The sequence below is a fragment of the Lepisosteus platostomus genome, chromosome 11 (assembly GCF_059453375.1).
Source record: "Lepisosteus platostomus isolate fLepPlt1 chromosome 11, fLepPlt1.hap1, whole genome shotgun sequence".
Classification (NCBI taxonomy): domain Eukaryota; kingdom Metazoa; phylum Chordata; class Actinopteri; order Semionotiformes; family Lepisosteidae; genus Lepisosteus; species Lepisosteus platostomus.
The window spans coordinates 37,500,958-37,519,769 of NC_142621.1; the positions used below are offsets into that span (position 1 = coordinate 37,500,958).

General features: G+C 40.4%; 1 protein-coding gene across 4 annotated transcripts in view; it reads left to right on the forward strand.

Annotated features, from left to right (window-relative positions):
* sap30bp (SAP30 binding protein) overlaps nt 1-18,812 on the forward strand; it is a 48,199-nt gene that overhangs the window by 15,126 nt on the left and 14,261 nt on the right. For all 4 annotated transcript variants that reach the window (XM_088599515.1, XM_088599512.1, XM_088599513.1 and 1 more), the window contains 2 exons: nt 8,556-8,598; nt 16,837-16,925. In XM_088599515.1, the coding sequence (XP_088455641.1) occupies nt 8,556-8,598; nt 16,837-16,925 (132 nt within the window). The remainder of the gene's footprint in view (nt 1-8,555; nt 8,599-16,836; nt 16,926-18,812) is intronic.

The following is an 18,812-nucleotide window of genomic DNA, read 5'->3' on the forward strand; positions in this document are numbered from 1 at the left end:
TCAGTAGTGTTCCTTAATTATAGTACAGAAAAGGAGTTGGCATGAGTTTTCATATTGCAATGCTAAACAGCTCAGTTATATAGCAGAGGTGGTAATGGACATCATTATATTCCAACCTGACGTACAGATGCCTTAACTGGTGCCCTGTCAGTATAGTTAATAGCTATGAAAGTGCTCTATGACAAGTTGTTGTGAGAGCACTAAACAAACAAATGAAAATAATTTGAAAATTGAAAGGGCAATACAAGGTTATGTCTGGCTTTTTACATTTTTGGGGAATTGTAATTCTCTTGTAGTCAAGCACATGTATAAGTCCAAAGAGGCAAAGCACTGCTTCTCAACAAAAAAGCAATGTTAATGCTTTGTCTTTCTAGAAATACTGCCTTGTGAATGTTGTACACAGTCTGACTGACAGGTGTTGCAGCAGCCAGTCTTGTGTTGCATAGAGTTTAGAGTCAACAGGTGTGTCATTTGCAGTATGTGAAAGGAACAAGAACTAAGAACTTCTAATAGTCTTGATGACTTCAGATTATGGGCACAAATTAAGTCACTTTGGCAGGGTGCTGTTGAGTATTGGTGTTATTAATGACTAAACATTTCTGACCAAATGAGATGGATCAGTCATCTCTGTTCCTATTGAGTCACAGTTGCTTGATTTGATATCTGATTGTGTATCCTTGTATCAGATCTCCACTGTGTTAACCCTGGCTTTAAACCTATTGTCCCAGCAGATGCACATCTTTGCAATAGAATGTTAGGGGTGTGGTAATCATTTTGCAATCACCATAATATGCCCATCCTTTGAACCAGCCATCAAAACACATTTTAACTATGAAGCAACACTTGACAGCCCTCTACGCTGATATACAAGCTAATTAGTTATGCAAATTAAGCTGCAAGTGTTGAATATACAATCAGTTACATGTTTAGCCTGTCAGCTAGGATAACCTTGAGCTTGTGTGGGTGGACAGTCATTATAATGATTTTTGTTAATTTGTTTGAATGTTTTTATCTTTTTGGCTGTTATAAATATATTGGCCAGCATCCTCGTAGGTGAATCAAAGTAATACAAACAATTAACAGCAAATGAATTAAGTTATTTATTGAATGCAACTTCAAGTATTGGAGAGAGTTACAAATAGAAACTGGTGGTAGATACTGTGTATATACAGAAGAAAATTTCTTCTAAGGAATATACTAAGGAAAATATTTACATACTATTAACTTGCAGTACATATAGTAGTACACCAGTTTGCTCGAGTAACAGCCTAAAAGCGACATGACCAATTATGGCTGGAATGAAGACGGCTGCGTTTGTGGCAACCTGGCCGTTCCCTTGGGGAGCAGCAGGTTAAAGAAGCTGGTTGTGGTGAAGTGGATAATTGGACAGAGGAAGGAGGTGGTCATGTTTTGTTGTTTTTTTTTTTAAAAAGCTGGAATCCAGTTAATTTTGACCTTACACCATTGGTTATTTTAATTTGTGACTTGGTTCACCTCTGCAACCTGGTAGCAATACATCAGACCCCTGTTTCACTCTGCAAGCTGTTTTCAGTTCCCCCAAAGAGCAGTTTGCAAGACTCCCCAAACTTTGGGACTTAACATTTCCTTTTGTTGGATGCAGGTGGTTTTCATTGTTGACAACCTGCCGACATTCTGCACCTTTGCTTGTCACTTATCATCAATAGCACTACTTTCTCACATCAGCAAAATGGAAGACTCTCCTGCTTGCTTGTGAAGCTTAGAAAACTGGCAGCTGTCTTCTTTGAACCCACACAAGTACAGATATCTCGTCCTGCAACTCGCCACTGGCAGCCCGCTGAAGCTCAGCAGGGGTGAGCCTGGCCAGTTCCTGGATGGGAGACCTCCTGGGAAAAACTAAGGTTGCTGCTGGAAGGGGTGTTAGTGGGACCTGTAGGGGGTACTCATCCTGTGGCCTATGTGGGTCCTAATGCCCCAGTATAGTGATGGGGACACTATACTGTGAAAGGCGACATAGAACCAAGGTCCTGCAACACCATGGTCATTAAAAATCCCAGGGTGTTTCTCAGATTGAGTAGGGGTATTAACCTTGGCATCCTGGACAAATTTTCCCCTGGCCTTTACCAATCATGCCTAATCCCCATCTATGAACTGGCTTGATCATTCTGTTCTCCTCCCCACTGATAGCTGGTGTGTGGTGAGCGTAATGGCACACTATGGCTGCTGTTTCATCATCCAGATGGGGACTACACATTGATGGTGGACTGGAGCCCCCATTACCTATAATGTACTTTGAATGGAGTGTCCAGAAAATATTATTATTATTATTATTATTATTATTATTATTATTATTATAACAAGTGAAGTTGCATGGATTAATTGGTCACTTAAATGCAGCATCGTCACCTGTTCAAGAGCTAAAAACAATTATAAAGGTCTGGTAATTCAATTATTAGTTTAATTAAGAGTAGGAATGAGTAAATGGAGAAATCCGCACTGGAAGAGTCTTTGAAGATCAGGGTCAAGAATCACTGTTCTACCATCATTGCACAGTTCCTGATGCCTGGGCACAGCCTGTGCTCTGAGCAGAGACCTTTACCACTTGAGGCGCTTGAGAGCCCCGCCCGGCTTCTGTTGAAACATGCAGATCTTTTCTATTTTATCAGGGGATTAGGCACGAGCAGACACACAAAAAACAAATCGGTCACCTAGAGAATCAGGTTTCCTGAGTGGGAGATTTCATTGCTCCCTCCCTCGCTTCTGCGCAGGAAATATATCAGGAAGTTGAGTGCCTAAAACAACAGGGAGGTGGCAGAGCGGGGCTGGGTGGAGGGCTAGAGGCAGTCCAATTGATACGCAAGGTCTTCTGTTGGCTTGAGTCTTATCTGGAGCCTGTTTTCTCAGACTGGGGATCTGCCTGTTAGCAGTTGGTGACCTTGCCACCAAAATACAGAGGCTCTTCAGAACTGTAAAACATTCCCTAGGGTCAGTTTATAGATGAGATCAGTGTCTTCCTGATTTTTCTCTGTTGCACTCATGATTGAATTAACCATTAGGTACTCCTCTCTCATTAATATTATATCTGTGTGAATATAGTGTTTAAAAGCTTATAGGTTTCACATCATAAAAGCTCCTTCACAGGTATTGATCATTCAAACGCACCATTAAAAAAATGGTTAAAAAAAGGTGCTTTTCCTAATAAACTCCTACTGTCTTAACTAGTAAATACCAGCTTTTAAGTGGTTTGTAGTCCAATGGGATTGCCAAAGGTGGTCTTGCACGAGTTCAGACTGTCCATTAGTTTGTTCACGTTGCAGGTGTCCAGGAATCTATGAACGTCAGCTGAGAGTCCCCTGCTCAGGGCCTTTCCCAGCATTATTGCATGTCCTGTGTGCTCATGGTGTATAAGGATGTTCTGAAGATGCATCTGTAATGGGTCCAGTTATACCGTGGTATGCTAAGGCCTTTGCCCCAAGCTGGGGTATGCAAAAAGACAAATTCCTAATGCAAGAAATTATATAGGGCTAATAAAGTGATGTAATGATGATGGGCCTGTCAGCCGAAATAAGACAAGGGACACAAGGGGGAGACAATGTGCAGTTTGTAATACACTGGCAAAACTGCTCGAATTGTAGCAGTGCAAGTATCTCACTTTCTAGGCACAAACACACAACAAACCAAATTCTACATCTGACATCGCAGTCAAATGCAGTGATTTTGAGATGATAAAGTGAAATTCAAATCTGAGGTTCTTAGCCACTGAAGATTGAAATATGCGTATTATTCAGGTTTGTTACTTCTAGGATGTCCTTATAATTTGTCACGTCTTTGTAACAGGTTAAACTATCGATCTCAGTATAATGTTATTTTCTAAAGAAATTGGGCTTGATGAAATAATCTGTCTGCAAGCAAGATTGATTTTAATTACCTTTTTTTTTATTAAGTCAGCAAGTCAGACTTGCAGACTTGGGGAAAACATGCACAATGTGACAAGGTCAGTGCTACAACTAATTCATCAAGCTCCATCGCATGATTCTCAGGTTACCAAGGTTATATGGGTTTATACTCATTTGATTAATTTAAATGGAAAAAATTAGAAAAGGCAATCCTCCTAATTCTTTACATTCTGGGAACAGAATCACAGTATATTTATATAGCCCTGTAGTACGTAGATCAGTTTGCGGTTGAGAATATATTGAATCGATTTTCATTCTGCTTACTTCGGCATTATCTGCCTGTTAAAACCTATAAAGGAACAAGTAATAGGTTTATTCCATGCTGAAAAAAGAAGAAAGAAAACGCAACGTTTCAGCTTCTTTTTACTAGGCAGGGCAGAATACAATGGTGATCGTTGCTATTTTACAGCACCATACAGTACACCATACCACACCAGAAGAAGGCTCCACGGCCGAAACGTTGTTTTCTTTCTTCTTTTTTTCAGCATGGAATAAACCTATTGTTCCTTTGCAGCCTACACATGCCAACGCAGCTATCCACCCGTTAAAACCTATTGCCATCTAAGCAGAGTGAAATTAGCTGAGCTAACCACTAGAGGGAGACGGCATTCAGGGCAGCTTGACCTGTTGGTTAAGTGAAAAGGAAAGTTTTTTTTTCTTAGTTAAGTCCTGAGAAACTTCTCACGTCCGATATTCTTGAGCAATTGTTTATTTTGACATATTAACTGATGTAAATTGCATAGCACAGATTTTCATATGGTTGAGTGGAACGCCGCACTTTAAGAGCTCCTGCACAACCTTGACAGAGAAATGCAGGACTGTTAGGTGCCCACATCATATCTCCAAGTACTGCCTGGCATGCTGGGCTCTCTGCTCTGCCCTGCCCTAGACTCCTGGCTGCAGTCCATTCAGTCCTGCCAGTACCACATTCTCATCTGCTGGCTTTTCCTGTGATAGGTTTCCTTGTGCAGAGCTGGAGCGGCAAATAAATCCTTTTCCCAGCCCTGCTTTCGTCTTAATGCCTCCACGCCGACATTAACCCTCTCCTGCACCCTGAGAGGCCCATGGGGGCAACAAAAAGATGCAGTTCAGTTCAGTAAGTGGGCAAGTGTTTCGTTTTCCTTGCATTTAAGCAGCCCAGTTATTCCAATCATGCGAAGACCTGCACTTCATTGCTGTATATCTGAAAAACAAAGCATGGATGTTGAAACATTTACCGTCCTGTTTTAGAAGACAAAATCAAAATTCGTGCTGATCTGTTGCGCCTGTTCTTCAGTTTTCAGTGTGAATTTCCTCCGTCAGTGACATTTGAACCTTCTCCCAGGAGGCCCCATGTGTGTATCACTTAAAGCTTTTGTAGTGAACTTTGCTGTATTTTAATCACAAAATGAACAGCTTGCAGTCTTTTCACAACATGTTTTTAAGAAAATATATGCTGTTCAAAGTAATGGCATCAACCTTTTTGTATTTAGTCCCCCACAACACTGTCATTGCACACAAATAGGTATTGCTGTTTTTATCATGGTTGTATTTAGAGTATGGTATGTAACTGTCTTCCTTGTGATTCAGTCTCCCTGGATGTTTTATAGGAAATTATTTAATTTCTGCCAACCTCAGTGGTAAAGTAACAGCCAGCAGAAGATGCTTTAGTGTCAGCACTTTGCACAGTGCAGTAATTCCACAGTAGCAGATCTCTTTAATCTAAATCTTAATGCCAGCAGCACTGCACCAGTGAACCTAAGGCTAATTCTGCAGGTCTTTATGATGTAGGACATTCCTTGTTAGAATTGTGGCACTGTATAAATGGTTCTTTAAGAATGATTGGTGTTTTTTAGCAATTTTATCAGAGTTTTTGAGCAGTTTCTGAAAAACTGCTTCTTTTATGCTGTTCTGGCAATGGGACTGCAGCCAATAGAAAATGTTGCATTTGTGCTTTTGGGTATAGATTTCTTGAGCAGTTTTTGCCAAAAAACAACTTTATTTGGCCAAACAAGTAAATACAGCCAAAGGTTTTAAGAACTCATAGAACATGCATCAGTATCCATACATTGTTAATCTTCATTTACATGTATGTTACTAGATATTTTTAAGGCTTTTATAAAAGTTTTTTAAAAGTCAGTGATGTTTTAATGCAACCTATCAACTTTTATTATCACTTTTAAAATTAGAAATAAATTTCCCTTTCCTTGATTGCCTTGGGTTGAAACAAGTGTTATTACTGGGTAGACGACATCAGCAAACTGGATTTTTAAAAATTAATAACAAACCAATTAATAAACGCTTGTTTAAAACTAGCGTTTCTAGTTTATGATGTATACATTAATATTGATTTGTTCTGAATTTTTTTAATACATTGTCACTCGGTAATAAACAAAAGCAACTCAAATGATTTTGTTACGTTACTGTCTGTATTTGTTCTCCAGTCAGGGCTTATCGAACATTTTTGCAGCCAGTTTGCTATTCCAGATATGTGCCACTCCTAGCTCACCATCTGATCTTCAGGATGAAGGAAAAAAAGCAATCGGCTTTGGAATTGTTGAAGGTTGCTGTGGTTGTGAAGGCAGCGCAATAGACAGATCTGTCTCTTCAGTCTCTTTAGCAGTTTACATCTTCTAGCAGAAATTGGCTTGCAAAGAATCGGAAGTTTAATGACCAAGCCTCTGTGGTCAATATCAGAAGCCCTCTAAACATTTGTTGTTTCATTGCATGTTTTAACGTTTGTTCTATGACAATCCTCACACTTTTAAATATATTTTAATATGCATTGCATCTCCTAACTTAGGTGAGGATATTGTTTTCTTGTTTCACTCTGCTTAAATGTGGAGTCTTTAAGGGTGATAATTATCATATAAAAAGTCTTTGTATTTTAATAGGTTATTTAATTCTAAAGTACATCAAGTGAAGTGAGCACAAACGTAGTGCTTATGAGCCATAAATTATTACATTTTGTTCTTTTGTCACCTAAAATCTTAATTGCTTTGCAGTTCATAAAGTCCTTTGTGGATCCTTGGTTCCTATTCAGAAATGTATTCTTAAATGTTTTTTTTCTTTTCTTGTTATCTCTGTTTTTAAGAAAAATAGTTTATGGCACATTGTACCTCTTTCTAAATGTCTAACACACTGCATACGTCCCAAAGGTTAACAGAATTTCCAATTCTGCAATGGCTGCTGAGAACGAAAGTCTTGTTAAAAGTTAAACCACATTATATCTAAAAAGGCAGTATTCTAGGACCCCTATTCCTTAAGGGGTGCTGACATGGTGCGCTTGTTGTTTCTTAAGAAAGTGTCAGTGTTGTTGTGTAGCTTTATTACAGCCACATTTACTCTTCTAATGCATTTGGTGTGAAGGACAACCCTTTCCAAACAATACTTGGACATGCTTGTTTGGTTGCTAGGTGACGCAGGCAGCACTGGCATTGTGTACCGGTCAGGGTGTGTGAATGGGCAAACTGTTCCTCAGAGCTGTGCCCTTTGGTGCCCGGGGTCTTGGCAAGGAGTACCTTTTAAAAAGAGCACTTTGTGCAACTTAAAAAAACACTGCCTGCTGCTGTGAGATATATTCCTTCGGAAGAAAGTTTATAGCTGCTGGGATTTGACTGAGCACAACAGGCTTTTTTTTTTGTTCTGGGGGGGGGGGGGGGGGGGGGTCTTGGGATCAAAGTCCTGCCTCAGAAGATGAAGTCTGTGTGTTCTTTTCACTGGCTTGGGGTGTTGGCTCAGTCTTGATGACAAAGTAAGCTGGTTTCTCAGTGTCATGTACTTGTAGGCAATGCTGTTTTCTCCTCCCTGGTTTTAACCCTGCTGGGGAAAGAGGCCTCTTTGCCCTTCTGCTTCTGTAAACTTCAGACATTCTGACACAGTCCTGTGCAGCCATGTGTGGGCTTGCCTAGAGGTAGTCCCATTCCCCAGGCCCAGCAGATTGGCGTCTATGCAACAGGACACCTGGGAAGAGGCAATGGGGTAGATCCCAGGATGATATTGGGAAAGGCACATCAGGTTGTTAATCAGGTTATTGTGCTGGCAGAGACGTGGACAAGTGTTACCACTTAAATATGATAAGGGATTTCTGTTACTGTGACAGTTTGCATTACCTAATCCACTTTTAATTAAAAAACAAATATTTAGTCAGCAGATATAACACCGGTGTAATTTTAGGTTTTGTTACCTTATGGTATTGTCCGTTCATTTTAAGAGTATTCCAAACATTTTGCAGGATGGAGAAAAAAGTGTATTAAGTTGGCAAATTTTGATCATTAACCTTTCTACCTTTGCTGGGCTGAAAGGTTTCATGACTTGTGAAATTGTGTGCATTCTGCCTGTTTTGCTTACTGTAGGTTTATTGTAAAAGAAGGGCATCACACTTGATTTTCTTATGAATAATGAGGATTTTAGTGAACAGAATAACTGTGAAACACTTGTAATAAGAAAATATTATGTATCGCCCTACGGGTACCTTTAGCTTATCCAAAAGAAACTGTTAAGGTGAAGAAGAAAAAGGCCGATGTAAAACATGAGGCTTCAAAGTAATAAAACCAGTGCCATCCAGGTTCTGGATTCTCCTTGTTTTATATATTATTCCATGGAATTAACCTAACTTCTCTTCATTTTGCTGTCTTCCAGGAGATTTCAGAAGGTGAAAAAAGGGACCCAAATGAGCTGGTTGGTGAGTCATCTTTAGTGAAGTTTATAAAGCTTAGTCGCAAACCTTTGGAGTTGCAATCTGTCGTTTTTAATTTGCCATCTGATGTCTGTTGTGTGAGACCTCTTTTTTCCTATTTGTTTTGGAGACGTATCCAAGCTCACTAGCTCTTGCTTCTTGTGAGATTTTCTGCAGGAGAGAAGATGAGTTGTAGTTGCATAAAATTAAGCAATGTCTTTCAGCATGAAGTAGCTCACTTTTTTGTCATTCATCATAGACAACCTGAAAAAAACTCTTTCCAAAATGAGTGTCAACCTTCCTCACAATCTTTAGTTTTAATAGATAAAGGCAAATATTTGTTTTGACACCACATACCTTTAGTTCATGGCATGTCACGACTACCCATTGCTAGGATCATTAATCGACAAACAAAAAGACATTGTCTAGTGCGTATGATATATTGGTATATATTACACTTAATAAATTATTGTGGGAGATGGAGGGTGTACATGCACTAGCACTACAAGAGACATCTGTGTTAAACTCACGCTCATCAAAAAACGCGTGCCACCATACTTCTGGTCAGGGAGTAAAGTCAGACTTACATTAACTGCCTTATAGAACAATAATTGTGTTTTAAATGACCCAAGTCCAGTTGGCCCATTGCGCTAGGTTTCTAGAAGGTGGATGTCATTCACTTAATTTCTTAAAAGCAGCGAGGGTGCAACCTTCACCAATGTGGCTGGATAATGTTTCAGACTCCCTCCACTCTTTGTGTAAAGAAGCGCTCTCTTTATTTTAAATTAACCATTTTTCTCCGCACATTTTGCCGAGTTGCCTGTTGTGCTACTGAGTGTGTTTGGCTTAACACAGCCTTCTGTGCCAGGCCCTGCTTGCCAGAGAAAACCTAGCTGCCAGATACTTCCCATGTATACTGGATCAGATTTTCCCTGTTGGCATATTGCCCAGTGGGTGGTTTTCCTTCAGAAGATCATGCTGCTCACTGCATTACAATGTTGCTTTACAAGTGAGACAGACATCAGTTAAGCACTGTGAAGATTTAGGCGATTTTGATCTTGGTTCTTGGTCCAATATTGCGTCTTACATGTAACCTGATCCAGGGAATTTTCACAGTGAGTGAAGGTGAACAATCCAAGCCAGAGGTGCCATGAATTATTAGACTGTTGTCGAGAACCTCCTCCTCTTGCCTCCACATGTGCATGTGGGCAGTGGAGCTTACCTGTACCAGGTGGGGTCTGGCACTCCCCTTTTCTTGGCAGAGATCATGGATCAGCTTGAGGCTGGCATCTCTCCAGCATGCTGAAAGAGCGCAGACACAGACACCTATTGCTAAACCCAGGGAAAAAATATTTTTTAGAAGGGTCATTGGCACTCCAAAGAGCGATGCGTTTCAGATGCATTCTAACATTTAATTCTGTTTTGTAGATTGTACTTGAACAATTGCACACTTGCTGCCTCTACCTGCTTTTTTAGTTAAAGCAGGATAAGGCTGCTGGGTCTTACATATGAGAGAAGGAGAAGAAATACAAATGCAGCCTCCAGTCAAGCAGGTGTCCCGGGTGACGATTTCTATCTTTATCCTTTGACTTTGCCCTAGGTAACAGGTAACCCTGATACATGGAGTGAAATAGTGAAAACCAATTTTAGCCATAAAAACATCCTGATCCTTATGAGTTATCTTACTAACCAGTATTAAGTCCAATAAATATGAATGTTTAGATAATTAACCAGGGCAGGAAAAGATGGAGGAGCCATGCCTGCAACATCACAGGAGAGATCCTAACAATGTGGAAGTATGATGGCTGCCAGACACCCTTGCAGCATTCTTTTTTCTAAATTCTGCACAGCGTCTCTCATACAGTGAGGTGCCTTGTTGAAAAGCCTACTCTCGGTATCAAACCTGATAATCAAGAGAGAGAAAGCAGGAGAATTGGGCTGCACTTTGGATAAGGTTATATTACGCTACTTATCCTTCCAGCGATATGTTGTTTGTAATGGCCCGCACAATTGGATCACTTCAAATCACAACGAAAAAAGAAAATTTTATTGGGTGCTGTCTGTTTACTTCAGCATTACATCAGTGTTGTGAACACATACCAGAAACTGGAATGTTTTAGATGCTGAACAGCTTTTTGAAGGAAAGAAAAATTGGAATTCCTTTGCAAAGGTCTTAAGCAAAAGCCTGAAGATGTGCTTTGTTCAGCTAGACAAAGACTATGCTGAATGCAGCGTTTTTTTTGCTGGGGTGTAATTGGTGCCTGCAGTCAGTCTTGTGGTCCACCATGTATGGGATCATTGTTTGGGGCACCAAGAAAGCAGGGCCCTGCCCAGACCACAGCACCCTAGGCTGGTCCTGTCACTGACTCATGCTAAATCCCAGATGATTTATTGTTTGGGAAAGGTATGGGATGGTATGGAGACTGCAGTTCTTACTCTTACTAATTCGTGAGGTTGTTTTGCCCCTCAATGCCTTGCTAATTCACCTTTTTTAAATACAATTTCCCACCTCCTCATGACCAGGTGGCTGCCTGGTGTTTAATATATGTGAGAAATGTGTAGCTTTTTAGAATAAACTACTAATAATCCATACTTTAAGGCTGATTCAGGACTGCTGCCGAATGCGACTACATAATTCTCAAATTAAGCATATGTTTTTAAGGGCTGTGTTGGGGAACTAATTTACAATAAAAATATTAATTATGAAGGAAATGAAAACTCTAGGTATGTAGTAACCTGTACTTGCTGCTGTCAACAGGAAAGGGAGTTGAGAAAACATTGCTTTAGCCTGTGTTAATGTGGTCCATGATGTTATGTGTAAGAGGTGCCCAGGTGAATACAAGCTTAAGCTTTAAGGTTTATGATGTAAGTGAACAAAACTGCACCTGAAATTGATTGTTTTTTTTGAAGAGATAATGATGTGAATGTCGATGAATAGATAAAATTGCTTGGTAAATGTGATGGATATTTATTACAACACTTCATATTAGCGTGGTTGACCTTGATATTGATATTTCTGATTAGTATGAATTTAAAATTAAATGGCCAGGTCTGGTTTCTTCTGTTGTTTCTTGTTTGTTCTGATACAACCCAATCTAAGTTGAATTAGCATGAAAGTTGTTGCAACATTAGAAAACACTTATTTAGGCTTTGGATAAATTGTTCATTTACGTTACATACAGTATACAGTTTATATTTCTAAGAGATGTATGAGGTTACACAGCAGTGTGTTGCTGTAGACACTATAGCAACACTCCTGGGAATACAATAACCCTTCGATAGCTCAGTTGGTAGAGTGGAGGACTGTAGTAAGAACAGTTGGGAATCTTTAGGTCACTGGTTCGAATCTGGCTCGAAGGAAGGTGCTTTATGGGGCGGAGCGGTGGCTCTGTGGCTAAGGATCTGCGCCTGTGGCTGGAAGGTTGCCGGTTCGTATCCTGTGGCCGGCAGAGGAATCCTACTCCGTTGGGCCCCTTAGCCAGGCCCTTAACCCAACTGCTCCAGGGGCGCCGTATAATGGCTGACCCTGCGCTCTGACCCCAAGCTTCTCTGTGTGTCTGTGTCTCATGGAGAAAAGCTGGGGTATACGAAAAGACGAATTCCTAATGCAAGAAATTGTATAGGGCAAATAAAGAAACATTATCACATATTTAAGAAACCCAGTACACATTCCTTTAATTGATAAATGCTGAACCCTTCTGAAGACATGAGGGCCCCATGCTTCTTTATTCCACTAAGATACGCTTTACTTGAAAAACCCAACCAGAAGTTTTAGCCTTTTTGTAACTTCTGTTGTGGAACATTTTTCTCTGAAAAACTGGTGTCTGACTTGCCTGTTCAAGAGAGGAGCAGTTTCCTGGCCCCTTGGGCTTAATTTCTCTTGCACAGCAGCGTTGAGTGCTGTTGCGGTTTTAGGGCACATTTCAGAGATTTAGCGTGAGCAGGGCTGTGCTCATCACAGAGTACGATGAAGCATAGCTGCAGGGCTCTGAGTCAGGCAAGGTGAGGCCCGGCGCGGTCCTGTGAACACATCAGTCACGTCGCAGGGAGGGGCCCACAGGATGTTAATGCAATGTTTACCTGCGCAGCTGAGGAAGCTCCTTTGAGAGCCTGAGGGAACAGCAGTCCTGTCTGGACTGGAGCGTCACTGGCGCAGGGACAGCAGATGCGTACAAGCTGCGTTCGTCTCTTTCGGGGAAAACAAGCCAACCAGTGTAGCGCCCCGTGATGTCTACCAAGTCACGATGACCGCAGCACGAGAGGAAGCTGTTCACACAGAACATCCTTGTTTCCATATCTAATCTGTTCACCTTACCTCACCACCACACCCTAACTCTTGTGTTGGTAGCTTTGCCCTTATCTGAGTCTCCAGTACCTCATGATAAACTAGTTATTTAAAATGCATTTTCATTATGTAGCATGTATTATTACTGGTTACTGTGCTTCAGAGATTGAAATACTGAATTGCTTCCCTTCTTATTAGTCCTATGCAACTGTAAAAAAGGTTTAAAGAACAAAAACACCAGTTTTTAGTAGCTCCATTAATGTGGCAAAAATGCTCTTGTCTTGATGTTTGTGCTACACTTGAACTGTTAGGTTCAAGTTTTCTAACAGCAGCAGCTTCTCAAAGATGTGTATCTGTCAATTGGAAGCTGCAGTCAAATCCATCAGGTTCAGGGGGCCTTTCTTGATGAGGCGCCTTGGTGCATTATGTACTTAGATGTGTGCGTTTTTTAAATACATGGGGTATCTGCCACGCATCTAGATGTTTTATCCTGAGCCATCCTTCTGAAGGGGCAGTCAGTGTTAGTTGCGCGTGAGCTGAAGGAACAAGAGTACGATAAAGCACAGCTTTATCACAGCTGTACATGGTCCATTCTTGGTGGAAGAGAGTGTCACTGCTATTACGTCACTGCTGAATAGTAAAAGCCCTGGAATTCTGATAGCTCAGAAGAGCAAAGTCAATGTTTATCAATCTGAAGATACACTTGCACATTTCTAAGTCTTTAAAACTGAGATTAAGAACACTGTTTTGTAAAGGCAACATAAGAAATAGGATACTGGAATAAGATACCTGATTGAAATGGGCTTTTAGTTTACTTTTTGTTTTTTTGAGCATTTTTTGAGCACTGACCTTTAATTCACAAGGAATTCAGTAAGTCTTAAGTCTGCTCCATTCTGTAGTACACAGTTATGTTATGCTTCTCACAATTAGGCTGTGAGAGAGGGGGTGATTCCTAACAATTGGATCAACGAACGCACATTCACTCGTTCTGCGTACCCAGATGCCCCGGGGATATCTGCCAGATCCCCGTCTTGTGGCGTCTGGATAAAAAGATTGGGACTGATGAAGTCATTTCTGTGCAAACCATACAAAAGCCTTCTTGAGAGATATAATGACACGCAAAAATGCGAGGCCTCCAGTCACGAAGAGCTTGCTCCAGAGACAAGTCCCAACACTCCCTGGCAGCTCAGATTCAGTGCAGGGCAGATCAGTTGAAACATGTTTGCACAGCAGATTCCTCAGGCAGGAGCTCCACTCTGCTTTGCTCAGCTAGCTCCCGATGATGTACCTTGTTTAGGAGAAATTCCAAATCCCAAATTTTCATTACCGCTTCAGCATCTGCTTTTATGTCTCAGAACTGGCTGCTACACACCTCCTTCTAAAGAAGTGCAATTAGGCTACAGTTCTGTCTTTATTCATAGATGTATTCACTTCATTTCCTGACCTGTGTCAGAACTGTATCCTAATTGCACTTTTAGAAACAGTTTGAATTCACTCACCTCTATCCCAAGGCCTTTCTCTCTCCGTCTGGCCACCTTCCTCTCCAGTGCTAACAGAGAGATTCTACTTTGTGATCCTTATTATTTGGCTTTCACCTTCCATTGTAATGCTAAAGTTATGTGTTTTTATTCATGCATTTTCTAACCACTTGTTCATGTTCGTGGGGAGAACATAGGGTTCAAACAGCACCCCAGGAATTGAACCCAGTGCTCTAGTACTGCAAGGCAGCAATGCTAACCACCTCCTGGGCAACCTTGCCATCTGTATTTTAAAGTCACTTTTTAAAAATGTGTTTTTGTTGTATACCCATCCAATTTGAAATTGTCACCTGGGGCTCTACTCTCCAGTAATGACTCATGTCGCTACACGGGGAAGATGTGGATTACCCGACACATTCCATTGACACTTTACACTTTGCAAACACTACGGTGCCTTCCAGGAGAGTTAGTGCAGATTGCAGGAGCAGTATGTCCAGAACACATGACACTGCAAGCCAGCAGGCTCTCTGGAGGTCACAGTTGCCGTTTCAGCAGCTGGACCTTGCTAAACAGTGCCTACCCTACCCAGGCAGCACTCTGCCAATTGTGCTTCTGCACTTCAGGGTTTCCCCTCACTGTCGGCTAGTGACCTGACCGAGCTGCAACCAGTGAGCCTAGCCTGCACTTGGAGGGAACACCTTTACTCGTAGCACCTCTCGGGAGTCCCCTAAAGGTCACCGATTTGTCGCTGATAGGATTTTATCCTGGTTGCTTCGTGGGCTCTGAGCATACTCAGTGTCCTCACTAGACAGTGGATAACTCCTTCACACCAAAACACACTGGGTCCTCGGCAGTGGCAGAATTTTCCTTCTGTAACTCACCCAGCCCTCAGATCCCTGTTATATTGAATTTCATATTCAGCTTGAAGTTTATGCTAGTGACTGTAGATTAATCCAATTATAAATGTAGGTGGAGGTGTCTGATGTGGAAGCTATTCATTGTATGTAAACCACTTCAAAACTTGCACTGCCCTAGATCCCACTGGCACGGTCCTCCGGATGTTTAGAAAGCATCTACAGTGAAGCCTTGCTGCTTCCTTGATGAGCACGTAGCTCCCTAGTTTCCACATTTCCAACCTGCACACCTGTAAATCTGTTTTCTAGGTTAAAAACACTTTGACGTTGTCGAGATACTGCCTTGTATTAACTCGGTCTCCTCTGGGTTTTTTCAAAATGTGTCGTGCAAAAGTTTTAGATTCAGAAGTTACAATATACAATACATGTAGAAGTATCAACAGTGTATTTGTGTCTTTACCATTTCTGCACCTTTGATTGTTGTAATACAGATTAGTGTGGTTGAGCAGAAATCAGGCTGATCATGTAATGAATGAATGTTCATATTGACGGCTTTTATCCGCACAACATAAATGATAATTAAACAGCCGGTTTGAAGTGTTGCATTAGCTACTCTATTACAGTTATTAAATGTAATACACTCATTGTCATGTTGAGTGAAAAGAGAAGAATAATACAGAGGAGTGGTTTCATTCCCAGTCTACTTTCCTTAACTGACTCCGCCCGTCTGTCTCTCCCTCTCTGTGCCCTCCTCTGGCGAAGTGGATTCTGTTTCACAGTCCTGCACGCAACAGCACCTCCAGGCAGGCAAAGAAAGAGAGGCTTTCCTCATTACACACCACTGAGTAGAGCACAGGACCCCCCAACTCATTCCCAGACATTCAAGGGCTTCATTCCCCTTCTTTTCCGAAACCTTTCACAACATGTCTGTCTCTTTTCTACTGTTGTAAAAGCACCTTTAATCTGTATTAATTCATTAACATTCTATCAGCTTCTGCTTAGATCACCCTGCAGAGAAATATTTTGGCATTTACTGACAAACATTAAGAAATAAATCACTTGGTATCGGCACATTTCCAGAATGTCCGCTTGTGTTAACCTAATTCAGACTTTCACTCCCTTAATTGCCGTAATTATTGACACAAAATTACCGTCTGTAGGCAGTGACTACAAAAACCCATAAAACCAAAAGTATCAGGGCTTTGCAAACCATGATGGTTTACCAATTGTGTAAATCATAGAAGAAAATAAGGAAAATACTTCAAGCTCCATTTATAACTTCCCCACTCCTAAGTAACCCAAAGGTCAGAAACTACATTAACCCAAAAGACTGACTGCAAGCCATTTCCTGCATGTACTGCATTGTAGAAATGATGTATTCATGAAGCTTTTTCATGAACCATGTTAAAGACATTTGCCATTTTTTTAAATTTTACACTAATTTTTTCATACTTGATTTTAATATACCAGTACCATGAGTTGTGATCACTCATTAGAAGATTTATTTTTTTCCCAGCATCCTTTTATCAGCTGAGGACTTCGGTTTAGCCAAAAAAGCTTCTCGCCAGATTGCGGACATCATCACAATGATCCTAATTTTTTTTGTTGTTTTGGTTCCGTTTTGCAGCTCAGTTCTCGGAGCGGGTGCGTAACATGTCCCCCGACGAAATCCGGATCCCCCCTGAGCCTCCAGGACGGTGCTCGAGCCACCTGCAGGTCAGTACGGCGCACCCATTGCCGATTGTTTCTGCACCTACCGAATTTGAAATCGCCTATTTTGTGTTTCCCGTATCTCGGCTCATGGCTGGTAACTCTGTTGACCACACGTGGGAGAGAAAGAGAAAGTGCTGGCAGACTCCTCTGATTCCACCTTCCAGCCAATTGATTTTTAACACCTCACTGGCAACATGGCCCACAATCAGAGGGGCAGTGCTGATTGGAGGTCTCTGATTGTTTTATGACATGGTACCTATCAAGATCTCAACTCCTCCTAGAACCAGTGTAGGGCACAAAGAACGTCTCTGATCTTGGAGTCTTCTGTGCACCCGGCAGAGCAATCTGGGGAATTCTGTTCAGGTCTGTGCTTATCTGGCACAGTCTGCTTGTTGAGAATTTCCCATTGAGAAATCAGGTTTTCTTCCTTTAAATTGAGGTATAGAAGCTACACCGGAACTATTATTGTACCAGTTAACTATGTAAAATTTAGATTCTGAATGTGTTTTATCTGATTTGTGTTATTGTATGCCCAAGTATCCTTTTGAGTCAAGTGATTTCAATGCTGTGAAAATCTTAAATGTTTTAAATCGGTTTCGTTTGTTGAATAAATTAACTTATAAGCCTACACTCCCATAACATTCCTGCATGATTGCTAAATTGTTTCATACTTTTTGTAATGCCAGCAGTAAGGACTATTATTTGAAGACTAATATACTGTTTTGGCACAAAACTAAAAATGATATCTCCCACAAAGCGGTGCAGAACATTTTCTAAACCACTGTCACATAATATTAAAGCTTCCTGCTTCTTTTATTGTCAGTGATAACTTTAGACATTTTCAGATATTTATTGAAATGTCATAACTGATTCTTAATGCATAGATAAAAAGTGAAACATTATAGGTGAATATTAATCATAGAATGGAAGACAAGTTTGATGTACACACTCCGTTTCACACCTACCTGTATGATATTTTGAAATATCAGCAGGGTGGTTTGTAAGTTTTCTTTATAATGTTAAATTATCTATATTAATGGTACTACACAGGTTTCATGAATTGGGGGTAATGTACAGAATCATAGAATGCTTGGAAAGAGCAGGAAGTGTAAATGTGTACAAGTATGCAAAAAAGATCTTAACAGCGGTTGATGAATATTCCTTTCTGAGGTTATGTTTCATAGCCCCTAAGTTTAATTCAGTTTCAACAAGTCTATATCAAGAAAGCTATAATCAGATTGTTTTTGTAGGAAACTGCTTGTAGGCAAGTATGTTTCCTTAGTTTGCTTTTTGAAAGTACATGAATGCCTTAATGTTGTGTGGTCTGTAATTTACAAGTTTTAACGTGACTCAGAGCTACAGAAGTACTGAAGTGCAAAGTCCAACAGAACAGTTCTGATCTTAATATTGATTTTTTTTATTTTTTTTTGTTCAACAGTTGATTCATTTCTGATTCATTAAATAAACAACTGTATCCTGTTTTGCGCAATATTAAAGCTTATGAAATATACTTTGATTATGCATAGTCATCAGAAAATTGCATATCTTCCTGTTTTCAGAAAGCAAAAGACTAATACATACCAGAATTTATCACCTAGATTTGTTTTTTGTGTACAGCTATAGTTTTTAATAAATGGAAAGTGATGTTGTGCCAAATATTTGAATTCAGTCTTAGGATGTAAAACGTCCATTTTAAATGTTTTATTTAATAATGTGGTAGCACTGTAAAATTATTGCCACAAGTGTAGCAATAGCAATCTTCAAGGTGCAAATTAATCTGTTACTGTTTTTACAAAAGCATAAGTAATTATCAGGTAAAATTTTACTGTAAAATTTGTGCAAATTCTAGGAAAAAATAAATAATTGTAATACTTCACTATCGCATTAACA